Raw genomic sequence first — 14,500 nt, 5'->3', positions numbered from 1 at the left:
TATGAGAGGTGCCAGGGACAGCCATGTTCAACGCACGGGATCTCCTGACTTCCCTTGCTCTGGGTGTTCACAGTGTGCTCGCTGACCCGGCCCACACATCCGAGTTAACCTATCAGGAGATGCCCGCCGAAGTGCAAAACCCTCTCTTGATGTGAGCGCACCTGCTGCTTTGCCATCTTGGCGTGAGCAGCTCCACCGGCCCAGGCTGAGCACAGATCGGGTCTGAAATGGAGAGCAGGGCTCAGGCTTGGGGTGTGGAGAAAGGAAAAGGGAGTTGTGAGCTGATCAGAGTTCAAGGGGGAACCTAAAGGTGCTTCCTCTGTGGGGAAGGCCACGGAGGGTGCTGGCGCTCGGGTTGCCTAGCACTGGACCTGACCTCTAAAGGATGATGGCCTCTTCTTGCACTGCAGGACAAGTTTTGCTGGGCTGGGATGAACAGATGGGGTGACAGTCAAAGAAGGATGCGGCACACAGTTTTTAAATAACTTTATAATTTCCTGATGGATTTAGTTTGTGAATAAAAAAGAAAAGACGAACATAGTGTTTACAATAATTATCAAGGCAAAGTTGAACATGTCTCTGTAATGTTATCGTGGGCAGCCTGACTCCAGCCATCACGATCACGGTCATGCGCAGTTGGAGGCAGCGGCTGCCATGCTGCACGCACACCACCACCACCCGGCTGCCGCCACTGTTAACCACAAAGGACTCAAGCTACGAGGAGCCAGTGCCCCGCGCTCCCTAGCTCCTGACTAAAGTGCAACATGCCTCTTCTGAAGCCGGGAGCGAATCCCAAGTCCCCACACTGGACATCCTACTGTGTGTGGCAGGTTCCTGGTCCCGCGTGGGGCAGGCCAGCCCTGGGTAGGTCTAGCTGCTTTGAAGGGTGGATGCAATACTGGCGTGGCATGGAAAGAAGGGCTGGGCCAGATGCTCGCTTCAGCCAGAGGGTATTCTTGAGCCTCGGCAGGGTTCTCTTCCTTTCCTGACATGGCATCTCTGGGGCTAAGAGAGCGAGCCAGGGCCCAGGGGTCTAGGGTCTGGAAAGCATCGAGGGAGGGAATCTAGGGTCTGAAGCCAGAAGGAAGTGAGTTCTGCGGACAGCTCACGACACCTGGACGGCAGGTTCCAGGCTGGCCAGTCTGCCTGTTAGGTGGTCACTGGATGAGATAGCACCAAGTGGGCAGGAAAGAGGTCCTGTGGTGGGCCAGGTGGGGGCTCTGGAGGTGAGCCCAGGCTACCACACAGTATTAGGCACACTGGGCTAGGACCACCGTGGAGTGGGGGTGGTTCTGGGCTCACCAGCTCCGAGACCCCAGAGGTCCTGAGAAGGTATAGGAAGTTCCTGGCACGACTGAGTCTCTGAGCCCCAGAGCCTCACTCAACTCACTCAGCAGCTGCTCTGCCACCCAGGCAGTGCCCACCTGGAGTGTGATCACTGCTTCCCAAGGGCTGGCCTGGCTGCCCCTAGGGCCAACGAGGAGAAGGGGGGGGAGAAGTCTGGCTGCCTCATAGCTTGAATTCCTTTATCAACATATTTATTGGGTTGCATTTTAAAAACACAGCTCTTAATTTTTCAGTTCTACAACTACTTTTTAATATTTTAATATTCTCAACAATGGACACAGTGTAACTGCCCCAATTCTCTGAACCACACAGACAATATCGACAAGCAGAGAAACAAAAGAGAAGGTGGGATGGGACAGATATCCACTCTCCCAAATCAACCCCTAAAACCACTTCTCCCCCAAAAGGGGCAGGAGGAGAAATACCTACCACAAGGTCACGGCACTCGCCAAACACATTGGAAAGAATCAGGAGACACTTGGTTACAGTTTTGACACTAAAAAGTCTGAAACAGTTTTTGTTTAAAAAGAGTAAGTAAAGACAGCCATTTTGTTCAGAAGGATCCCCTTGTAATGCACATTTCCGTCTTGCCTAAATGCTCTGTTGCTTCAGGTGGGGAAACAATTCTTTTGAGACGGTTTCTTTGAATGGGTAAAGTCACTTCCTGAGAAGCTGGGACTGGCAGTGATGGAGGTGACCCTGCAGGCTTTGTGGAGGGAGGGCAGGTCACCTTGCTCTTCTGACCCATTGTGCACAGCCCTGAACTCCTGCAGATGGGAGGTGAGCTGGGAACTGATACTGCTGGCACAGGGTCCACTGGGACTTAGGGAAGGCCATGTGAGCGCCCCATTCTATACGGCTCTTTCCTTAAGGACCCCGAAGAAGCCAGCGGGCCTGTGCTTAAGTAACACAGTCTAACAGAAGGGCTCGATGATGCTGGGATCAGTGGGCTTCCCGGCAGCAGGTCCCAGCGAGACTCCTGACATCAGCAGAGGCGGATTAGGACAGCAGTGGGCTAAAACGGTCTGCAGTGACTTCTCCTCCCCCTGCTCTCATTCTGGGGAGGGGTGAGTTAACGAGCTCCTCATGGGAAACTGAACACACCAACTGACAAAAAGTAGCAAGTCACATCTCCATGAGCAACACTGATGGTGGTCTTGGTCCAGTTTGCTCTCCTAGTGTTTCTAAAGCCCACCTGTAAGGACAGACATGCTGAGACCTTTTGATTGTAAGATGCAAGGGCAGAGGTCAGGGTTGAGACAGGTTTGGGGATTCCCTTCCTATTTCTCAGTATATTGAAGCCCACTTAATCTCCTGCTCAAACAGTATCCAAATCCTTGTGGATCTTAATCCAGACATGTCAATAACTCAGAGACAATCTGGAATAAAGGAATGTTGACGAGATGAGAAGCTCACAGAGCTTGGACTCTACCCCTCTCCTCTTCTTCCATCATTCTCTTCATGATGACCTTGACTTGGGGTATGAGGCTTGCCAATGGAAGGGATGCACTTGGGGAAGATCATGGGCAACCTGCAGTGAGTTTTCAGGGCTGGACACACTTAGGAGTAGATGTGTAGCCTTGTGAAGCCATCAACAGCTTCATAAGGGATGAAGAGGTTGTTCCATGACCCCCCCATGAAGAGGGTCATGGAATGACAAGGCCCAGTATGGTGGGAGTTGTGCACTTGGTAAATGTTGGCTCAAAATATGATCTAAACTCAGTTTATTCTCAATGCTAGAAACCAAATTAACTTTGCCCCTACAATCTAAAGGCAGCCATGTTTATTTAGCTAAATACTCCACAGAATCATTTAAGTTGCCAGATCACCAAGACTTCCTGCTGGGTGCCCAGAGACCAGATGAGGCCTGTCCCAGGAAACTTTCTCCTTGTAAGCACCTGTCACAGAGGCTGCCACAATTCTTTCTGGAGGGGAAATGAAGGGGAAGGTTTAATGAGAAGGAGGTTCGGTGAGTGTCACATGCCAAGTGGGCAATGGCAGCAGACTCTAGCATTTGGTGAGAGAGATCAAATGGGTGTGTCCAGGGAGGCCTGCCTGATGCCATCCCTGCCAGACCAGCCAGAGAACAGTGCCAATGCCAGTGCCAGACGGTGCCCCTGGCACGGCTTCTTTTGCTTTCTCTGTTCCTCTCCGTGGACGAACAGTGCTCCCATCTCCCAGGTCTTTCGTTATGGTGGGAAAAGTGAGATTCTAACACTCCAGTCCTGAAATACTGGGGGCTTTCTACAAGATTTACAGGCAATGTAATAAATACACGAACTGAGGTAACTAACCACTAATAACCACCATTTACTCCTAACTCCACTCACCCCTCTGGTCAGCACGGCTCTCAGGGAGCTTCTCAGCAAGAGGTTTATAGCAGAGGCCATTTAAACCCCTGTTGGGGACACTCCACAGCTCCTCACAGCGCAAATGGTCATTTTACAGCAGGGGAAGAAGCAGCTGAAGAAGTGACTGTGTATATCAATGGGACAGTCCAGTCAAAGGCTTCTACAGAATGTCCTGCACTGAGGGTCATGAGGACTTCACAGGTGGCATTTAATTTTCTGAGTGACTGGGGAAAGGGAGGCGGGAAAGTGTGAGACAGAAGTGTTTACTCCAGCAGTTCTTACCAGAAGACACAAACACTGGCTTCTGGTGGTAGAGGTGATCTAGTTCTTGGTGCCTGATTATTTATGACTGTCCTTGTCTATGCTCAGGAAAAATGACCTCCAAGATGCCTAAAGCTTCACTTGCACTTGCAACTTTCTGATTTCAACATGGAGCTGGCTGAGTTCCACAGGGTGCATATAGATGTGTGGGGAAATCACTATTCACAAATGGGTATTCATAACTTCCTAAATGGAACACTCTTTAAGGGTGACTACAAATGACAGCAAATTCCTGAACCACTACATGGGACCCTGAAGGCACATGGGTGACTCAGCCCCTCAAACCCATCAAGTCCATTATAATGAGACATGAGAAATGCTGGTTTGTGAAAGACTTTTCTAGAAAAGACGCCATCTGTTAAGATGGGGGTGGGGGCTTCTTACTGCTTTGACTCAACTAAGTATGTTCCAAAGCACTCACACGCCTCTCCCTTGCGGAAGAGACTTTGTCAAGGATGGGTGCCTAACACACTGGCTTCACACAGCAGGTATTTCATTGCTATCCTCTGAATGAAAGAATGGAGAAAGGAATGTGTGGGATAAAGACAGATTCTTTTGGCCAAAAGAAGGATCTGGGCATGGCATAAAGTGGAGGTTCTGAGCATCAGGTCAGGAGTAAAGCTCAGGGGTGGAAGGTGGATCACACACCCAGCTGTCACTGCTCTGCAGGAGCTTGGGGCAGGGGTGGGGAGCAGACAGGACTCTGGGGGATGTTCAGGAGGAGCCTATCTGACCAAGGAACCCTATCTTCTCGAGGAGCAAACCTGCAGATGGTGACACCAGGGCCCCATAGGTAAACCCTCTTCTCTTTCAATTAGAGACATGTGACCTAGCAATGAAGCGAGGTGAGGGCAAAGCTGTGCACATCATCCCAGTAACCGAGGCAGAGCAGGGAAAGTGGGACAGAGGGCTGAGGGCTCACCTTGGCTGAGTACCCAGGCAGCCAGCACCCTCTGTACAAAATATCACAAAGGTGAAAAAGGAGGCCAGTACGAAAAGGAGCTGCTTTTCTCTTTGTCCCCGATAACCATTCTCTTCCTCCCTTTCTCCTTTTTGTTGAGATTTTTTTTTTTTTTGCCCTTTTAGGAGAATGTACCATTGGGGCATTAGAATACTCAGCTCTCTGGTTCACTGTCAGGATTCTCTCACTGCACTGTCCAGATGTGGCTCTCTCGACAGGGACAGAGGCGAGTGGGCTCTCTACTTTACGTCCCTGTCAGGGCAGAGAACTGGCATCCACAGCTCTCCACTGCTGATGACTAGAGGGCAGTTCTTCACGGAGACATGGCCACTGACACACCTTGGATGCCGAGGAAGTTCACGCAGAGACAACATTGAAAGCAGAAAGGCAGAGTAAGATGACGGATGTAGAAACGGGCTGGGCTCACGCCTCTTCAAGTGAGCAAGACAGGATGCAGTCTATGCGGTTTCTGATTCCTGAGCCTCCAGTTCTCCTTTCTTGGCTCCTCGAGTGTGTCTCTTGGATTGCAGGGTCAGGACGACTCCTCCAGAGCATTGACTACTTGCTCCAGGATGTCAGGGCAATGGTCTGCGATCTGCTGGAGGATGGCGTTGGCAAACTCCTGCAGCTCGGCATTGTCCCGTTCGCCTTTTTCCAGCTCATTCTGAAGCTGCAGGGAAAGGAGAGGTGGAATCAGACACAGGACAGCCATCCTAGTCCACTGAGTTAAGAAGTGTGGTTAACTACAGCCAGCATTATACTTAACGGAGAAAAATTAAAACCATCCCCTCTAAATCAGGAACTAGACAAGGATGCCCACTATCTCCACTCCTATTCAGCATACTACTGGGATTCCTAGCCAGAGCAATTAGGCAAGAAGAAGGAATAAAAGGAATACAAATAGGTAAAGAAACTGTCAAAATATCCCTATTTGCAGATGACATGATCCTATACCTTAAAGACCCAAAAAACTCTACTCAAAAACTCCTAGACACCATCAATAGCTATAGCAAGGTAGCAGGATATAAAATCAACATAGGAAAATCATTAGCATTTCTATATACTAACAATGAACAAACTGAGAAAGAATATATGAAAACAATTCCATTTACATTAGCCTCAAAAAAAAATCAAATACCTAGGTGTAAACCTAACAAAAGATGTGAAAGACCTCTACAAGGAAAACTATACACTTCTGAAGAAAGAGATTGAGAAAGACTATAGAAAGTGGAGAGATCTCCCATGCTCATGGATTGGTAGAATCAACATAGTAAAAATGTCGATACTCCCCAAAGTAATCTACATGTTTAATGCAATTCCCATCAAAATTCCAATGACATTCAATAAAGAGACTGAAAAATCTACCGTTAAATTTATATGGAAATACAAGAGGCCACGAATAGCCAAGGCAATACTCAGTCAAAAGAACAATGCAGGAGGTATCACAATACCTGACTTCAAACCATATTACAAAGCAATAGCAATAAAAACAGCATGGTACTGGCACAAAAACAGACATGAAGACCAGTGGAACAGAATAGAGGACCCAGATATGAAGCCACACAACTATAACCAACTCGTCTTTGACAAAGGAGCTAAAAATATACGACGGAGAAATAGCAGCCTCTTCAACAAAAACTGCTGGGAAAACTGGTTAGCATTCTGCAAAAAACTGAAACTAGATCCATGTATATCACCTATACCAATATTATCTCAAAATGGATCAAGGATCTTAACATCAGACCACAAACTCTAAAGTTGGTACAGGAAAGAGTGGGAAATACTCTGGAGTTAGTAGGTATAGATAAGAACTTTCTCAGTGGAATCCCAGCAGCACAGCAACTAAGAGATAACATAGATAAATGGGACTTCATAAAACTAAAAAGCTTCTGCTCATCAAAAGAAATGGTCTCTAAACTGAAGAGAACACCCACAGAGTGGGAGAAAATATTTGCCAGCTACACATCAGACAAAGGACTGATAACCAGAATATATAGGGAACTTAAAAAACTAAATTCTCTCAAAATTAATGAACCAATAAAGAAATGAGCAAGTGAACTAAACAGAACTTTCTCAAAAGAAGAAATTCAAATGACCAAAAAACACTTGAAAAAATGCTCACCATCTCTAGCAATAAAGGAAATGCAAATTAAAACCACACTAAGATTCCACCTCACCCCTGTTAGAATAGCCATCATTAGCAACACCACCAACAAGGATGCAGGGGGAAAAAGGAACCCTCTTAGACTGTTGGTGGGAATGTAAACTAGTACAACCACTCTGGAAAAAAATTCGGAGGCTACTTAAAAAGCTAAACATTGATCTACCATATGATCCAGCAATACCACTCTTGGGGATATACCCAAAAGACTGTGACACAGGTTACTCCAGAGGCACCTGCACACCCATGTTTATTGCAGCACTATTCACAATAGCCAAGTTATGGAAACAGCCAAGATGCCCCACTACTGATGAGGAATGGATCAAGAAAATGTGGTATCTATACACAATGGAATTTTATGCAGCCATAAAGAAGAACGAAATGTTATCATTTGCTGGTAAATAGATGGAATTGGAGAACATCATTCTGAGTGAGGTTAGCCTGGCCCAAAAGACCAAAAATCGTATGTTCTCCCTCATATGCAGACATTAGATCAAAGGCAAACACAAGGGGATTGGACTTTGAGCACAAGATAAAAACAAGAGCACACAAGGGAGATACGAGGATAGGTAAGACACCTAAAAAACTAGCTAGCATTTGTTGTCCTCAATGCAGAGAAACTAAAGCAGATACCTTAAAAGCAACTGAGGCCAATAGGAGAAGGGGACCAAGAACTAGAGAAAAGTTTAGATCAAGAAGAATTAACCTAGAAGGTAACAAACACGCACAGGAAATCAACGTGAGTCAACTCCCTGTGCAGCTATTCTTATCTCAACTAGCAAAAACCCTTGGTCCTTCCTATTATTGCTTATACTCTCTCTTCAATAAAATTAGAGATAAGGGCTAAATAGTTTCTGCCAGGTAGTGAGGGGGTAGGGGAAGACAGAGGGGTTGGGGGAAGGGGGGAGAAATAACCCAAACATTGTATGCACATATGAATAAAAAAAAAAAAGGAAGTGTGGTTAATCAGTGAAGAAAACAAGACAAAAAGAGACACTTTGTATGTGAGGTCTCTGCATGAAAATTCACAAAAGGAAGCATCAAATGCCGTTTCATGAAAATAAAGCCAGAAGAAGTGAGCAACTAGACAAGGCCCAAAGCCAGTAACTTGCACAGCCAAGACTTCCATCCTATGCGCTCACTCTAGGTGGAATGCTCTTCACTGTGCCAATCTCAGAGGATGAGAGGCATGGGAGGCCCATGGGCGACCTGAGAGGCTCTTAACCCCTCATGGTGTCCCCTGCCCGAGGGAAACTTATTATCTGTGCACTACTTTGATTCAGTATGCCAGGCCCTGCTCATATGGCTAAGAAGATTATGACAGTCCACTGTAGAAGACAGCACATTTCCCACTCACCCCGCTCCCCATTCCTTGAAGCATTTAGCTGCCATTTATTGTATATCCACCAAGTATGAAGTACTGAGAGATGAATGGACTTGGTCCTCGTCCCGAGACCCTGTTTAGGTTAGGCAGAGACATCAACCAGAACAGACGGCCCATGACAGAGGCATAAGCATGTGATGAGAGGGAAGAGACGTAATGACTGTTTCATCCTAGGAGTCTGAGAAGGTGTCAGGGATTTATCTGGGTCTTTGTTTTTTCTTCACATTTTAGATTAGTGCATGTTAACTGTACAGCGTGGGGGTTTCACTGTGATATTTTCATTATGCTGGGATTTGAGAGCTGAAGGAGTCTGTCTGGGAGCTCCAACGAGACAAACACAGTATGAGTGACTAACAAGCACACAAAAGACCTTTAACCTCATTAATAAAGAAACACAAATTAAACAAGATGGGCATGTCCTTCCATCACATTGGTAAGAAAAAGTTTTTGAAAGAAGTTTCTAACAACCAGTGTTGGTAAGGATTTGGAGAAAGGCTACTCTGAATTATTACTGGTAGTAGTACAGATTGGTGAGTGGTTTGGTGTGATCAACAAAATTTAATTGTATATATTATTTGATCAGACAATTCTACTGTTAAGAATATGTTTTATAGAAATACCAGTAAGAAACTGAAGCATATATGAGCTGTATAGTGGTACATGCTTGGAATTCCAGCTACTTTGGAGGCAGAGACAGAAGGATTGAGACTTTGACGCCAGCTGGGCAAAGAAAGCAAGATTCTATCCAAGAAACAAAATACAAACAAAAGGGCTGGGGGTGCAGTGCTTGCCTAGCACGTGTGAGGCTCTGAGTTCCACCTGCAGTACCACCAAAAAATAAATAAATTAAAGAGTGTATACTATTAGTACATTTATGACAACAATTTGCAATGGTAAAAACTTGTAACAAATTCAGTGTCCCCCAAGAAGCAAGGGAGATCTATACATTTGGGCCTAAAGAGATTAAGAGAATAGGGTATGTGTGGAGGAGCACAAGGCTACAAAGAGCATTTTCATGGTTTGAATGAGTGTCCTCCCCCAAAAAGCCCATGTTAAAGCCTTGGTCCCCTGGTGGTGCTGCTGGGAGGAGGTGGAACCTTTGTGAAATGAGATCTGAGTCATTTGGGGGTGTTGTCTTGAAGGGGACCGTGGGCCTTGGCCCCCTTCTCACTCTCTTTTGCTTCCTGGTCAGTTTGCTCACAGTGCTCTCTGCCACTGCCATCTGATACCCCCATCAGAGGCCCAAAGCAATGGGTCTGCCTGGTCTTGGACTGGAAACTCCAAAACCAATCCTTTCTCTTTATAAGTTAATAATCGCAGGTACTTTGTGCTATAGTGATAGAAGGCTAACACTCATGGATAGTTGAGTGGATGGAAGGATTTTTAATTTCACTCACTATACTTCTGTGCCATTTGATTTCATACCAATTTTATAGTAAGAAATATAAGTAAAAATGTAAATATACTTCAAAGCTACATAATTAAAGGTATAATTCTGATATTCTAAGACCTTGAGAAGAAACGAATAGAAGTAAAGAAAATATTTGTTCATAAAGTTTAATTGGTCAATAAAAAGGAATGAAGCTCTGATGCTACATTAGTGCTTCACAGTGCACACAGAACATCCTGCTAGTGAAAGCAGCAGACATAAGATGCAGGTGTTGCATAACTCCCTTTTTATGCAATGTCCAGGTTAGGCAAATCCAGAGTCAGAGAATAGGCAAGTGGTCACCTGGGCCTGCAGCATGACGGCAGAATTGCAAGTGGCTGCTAACAGGTACAGGTTTCTTTTGGGGTGATAAAAATGTTTGAAAACTGATTATGGCAATGATTGCACAGCTCAGAGCACTTGAAATGGGTAATCTGTACGGAGTGTGAGTTCTACCTGAATGAAACCACATGGAGTGCACAGCAAATGCTCACACAGAGGTAGAGAGAAGTGCTGATGCACTGAGTTTGAGCAAAAAGAAGGAAAGGGAGGGGAAGTTTCTTAAAGATGTGGTAGCTTTGTATTGGAGGTGTGGCTCAGGAGGTGCAGAGCCCTGAGTTCAAACAAAACAAACAAACAAATAAATAAGAAAGATGTGGCAGCTGAGGTGGGCATGATGGCACATACCTGTAATCTCAGCAGTCAAGAGGCTGAGGCTGAGGCAGAAGAATCACAGGTTTAAGGCCAGTCTGGGCTACATAGATCCTATCTCAAAAGAGAGAGAGAGAGAGAGAGAGAGAGAGAGAGAGAGAGAGAGAGAGAGAGAGAATGAATGTGGCAGCTAAGAGTGAAGGACAAAAAGAGGACCAAGTGGAAAGACAGGCTGAGCTAAGTAGGGAGTAGGAAATGTAGTTGGTTGCCACAGGCAGTTCAGGAACACAGGAATTATTGGATCTTGACAGAATAATCCCAGCTCTGGGAAAGTTACAAAAGGCCCCCGGGCTGGCCTGACCTGGGCACTTTGACTCAGAGAACCCCCCTTTCATTACCTGGTTTCAGCAAAGCTACACCTAGGGCTCTGTGTTCCATTTCAGACACCTCATTACCACAAAAATGGAGACAAACTGGAACGGGTTCAAAGAAAAAATGACAGGCATGACTAGGAAGCTGAAAGGATCATTCTGTGAAGCAGGGTTAGAATAACTAAGTGAAAACGAAGGGCGGGGAATGTGATCATTACCCTGAGTGTCAAGAGGGTGTCAACAAGAAAGGGAAGAGAGATCAGCAAAGAGGAGAAGCGATGGAATACAGCTAACAGGACACGGAAAGCCTGGGGTAGACTGTCAGGCTTTTCCCAAAGTCTAATGAATGGTTTGCTTGGGAAAGGTGTTTAAAAACAGGTGGGATGGGCTGGCACATTGGTAGAGCACCTTTCTGGCAAGCGCAGGGCCCTGAGTTCAAACCCTAGTACCACCAAAAAAAATAAATTAGAAAAGTAGAGGAGAATCAGAAGGATGAATAAGTGTAGAAAAGGAAGTGTTCCTTCACTAGCTGCTTTCCATTTGGTGAGCCCTTCTCTGTTCTTTAGGGATTCTGCATGGTTCCAATCTTACCTGAGAGCAGTTTTAAATGTGAGCACAGCTGAGCAGGGAGACTTTGCTGGCACCTGACCATTACGTGCTAAAATTATTTGAAGTGAAAAAAAAAAAATTCTCAGAGTTCAACCTCTGTGATTGGAATTACTTTAAAATGAGGATTTTTATTTTGCAGACTTTGAAATGCAATGCAGTCAAAGGAGCACAGGAATGCAATGTTTAGATTGCTTGGAAAGATGCTTTGTGAAGTAAGCAAAGTAAAAATGTGGACAGATGTATCATACAGCATAGGTGTGGAAGAATTCCTGAGGTGGTTTGTACCTCATTATTTTAAAATATTTTGCTAATGTGTGTCACGCGTCAAAGTGGAAATTTTTGCGTTGTTCTGGAATGCCGCAGGATCTGCAGATATGCCAGGAAAGGTGTACTGGAGCTCTGGATACTGAACTCAGCAGACCTCACTGAATGCATTCTTGCTGCCACGATCCCTCCTGTACTGCCTGTCCTTCTCTGACCTCTCCCACAAGAAAGGCCTCTTGGGCTTACAGTTTCCCAAAGGGTACAAACACGTAACATTTGAAACTCAATGAAAATGCTTCTTACATCTCAGTTATGATGAATTCATTTCTTTCTCCTTCCTTTTCTTGTTAAATGTAAACTTAATGGACATGACTGAATAATCAAAAAAGATCTTCCATTTTCTGCTGCTACAGTTTGGATCTGGAATCTGTTACAGGCCCATGTGTAAAGGCTTGGTCCTCAGCCAGTGGGCAGTACTGGGAGATGGTGGAACCTTTAAGAGGTGGGACCTATTAGGAGTAGTACCAAGGGGGTATGTGCCCTTGAACAGGATTGAGGGACCCTGTCCTTCCTCTTCTTCTTCTTTTTTTTTTTTTTTTGTGTGTGTGTGTCCCAGACTTGAGGTAAGTGACTTTCCTTTCATGGGCTCCTACCATGATGTGCTGCCTTGTTATAGGTCCAAAAGAAATAGGGTCAATCAATCCCAGGCTGAGACCTCCAAACTGTGAGCCAAAATAAACCTCTCCTTGTAAGTTGATTATCTCAGGTCTTTGCTATGGTAATATAATGCTGGCCAACATAGCTGCTCTCCACTTTGCTATACTAGGCTAACCCCATCCCTCCAGTACGATACTGAAAAACACAGTTATCTGTTTACTTTCTGGAATACACAGTAATTTGTAGACAGCACATAAGTTCATACAACCTCCCTGCCCCCTCAAGAGATAAAGAGCACATACTGAAGGCTTTGCATCTAAAGACAGCAAAGCACCTAAAAGTTTGCTGCCATGAGTCAGCCATTTTTTTCTATAGCTGAAGCAGGAAGTCCCAAATCTCAGCACCTCAGTTTCCTCCGTATATAAAATATCTACTACAAAACTATTCCTCCAGCTTCTTGGGCACCTTAAATTTTGTGGAAGAAAGCCAGGTGTGGTAGTGTGTGCCTACAGTCCCAGTTACTTGGGAGGCTGAAGCAGAGGATCACTTGAACCCAGGAGTTCAAGACCAGCCTGTGCAACACAGTGAGACCCTTACCCCTCTATTTCTCTTTCTCTTTTTTATGGTGCTGAAGATCGAACCTTGCATATACTAGGAAGTGTCTACAACTGAGTGATACCCCTAAGATCCTGGTTCTTAAAAAAAAAAAAAAAAAAAAAGTGGAAGAGTTCCTTTCACCAAAACTTTAATCTAACTCCAGACACTCTGGAAGAAGGGACTAGAGGAGTTAACAGATGTACTGGAGATATATACTATATACTGTTAGTTTCTGTTAAAAGGAATCAAAATGCAGACTAGGACGACAAAGAGGATAGCAAGTGTGGCTGCTCCGAATATCCTGCACCAATCTGGGGAAATTGTTACTAAGGTAACACTGTATACAAAACACCCCACCTGAAATGATCCCACAATGCTCCTTGTTTCTCTTTTGCAGGCCAACAGTGCTTGTGGGCTACCCGTCCATGTCCCTTCAATTAACTGTGTGCTTCTAACCTCTCTCCTGCCAGTCTTTCACTACAGCTTCTGAGGACACTTAACTCCTTCCCATCCTGAAAAGACCTTTGCATGTGCATCTCTCTTAAGCTGGTTGCATTTTTCTCTTTCACCTTCAAACTCCTTAATAAAGTAGTCTACAGTTGCTTGTGTTTCTCATTTCCCTTCTAATAACTAGGAATTAAATGTTTGCTACTGCATTGAAATTATTCTCTCAAAGGATTACTGAAGACCTCGTCATTGAAAAATATAAAACGTTATTTATAAAAATTAAAAATGTCTTAAATGGAGGGATAGATTCAGTGCTATATAAATCAAAATCTTGCCAGCTGTGTCTGAAAATGACACGCCCATTCCAAAATGTAAGTGGGAATGCAAGGAGCCACAGATAGCCAAGTTGACCTTAAAGAACAAAGTTATAAGATGTTTTCTTGAAGGGGAATTTACTGCGTCATTAACATGTATAATACTGGGACAAGAACAGACGTGCAGAACAAGAGAATCCAGAAACCTAATACATGTACGGTCACTTGACTTTGTGACAAAGGTGGCATGCTGTGCAGTGGACGAAGGATGAACTTTCTCATCTGTGGTGGGCTATATGAAAAAAAATACATATATATTTTGGCAGTACTGGAGTTTGAACTCAGGGCCTCACACTTCCTAGGCAGGCGCTCTCTACAACTTAAGCCACTCTGCCAGCCCTGAAAAAAATATTTTGATCCTTACCTCATACCAGACACAAAATCAGTTCCTGATAAATAGTAGATACAAATGAACAGTAAAACAATAAAGCACTTATAAGAGAACACAGATCATCTTTCAGGAACGCAAGTACTTCTTAGAACATAAAAGAGCACTAACCATGAAGGGAAAATTTTTGATTTATGTTTAAAACATAAATAAATATATAAATACCTATATATTTATATATATAATTG

The 14,500-nt window shown here is 44.7% G+C and overlaps 1 protein-coding gene across 6 annotated transcripts in view; it reads right to left on the bottom strand.

Annotated features, from left to right (window-relative positions):
* Window positions 1–471: 471 nt before the first annotated feature.
* The window catches only part of Erc1 (ELKS/RAB6-interacting/CAST family member 1), a 442,275-nt gene continuing 428,246 nt past the window's right edge, over window positions 472–14,500 (bottom strand). For all 6 annotated transcript variants that reach the window (XM_074076350.1, XM_074076353.1, XM_074076356.1 and 3 more), the window contains one exon: window positions 472–5,650. In XM_074076350.1, the coding sequence (XP_073932451.1) occupies window positions 5,513–5,650 (138 nt within the window). In that variant the 3' untranslated portion in view covers window positions 472–5,512. The remainder of the gene's footprint in view (window positions 5,651–14,500) is intronic.

This window comes from Castor canadensis, chromosome 6 (assembly GCF_047511655.1).
Source record: "Castor canadensis chromosome 6, mCasCan1.hap1v2, whole genome shotgun sequence".
In the NCBI taxonomy this organism is placed as follows: Eukaryota; Metazoa; Chordata; class Mammalia; order Rodentia; family Castoridae; genus Castor; species Castor canadensis.
This window is presented reverse-complemented; position numbering and strand designations above follow the sequence as displayed.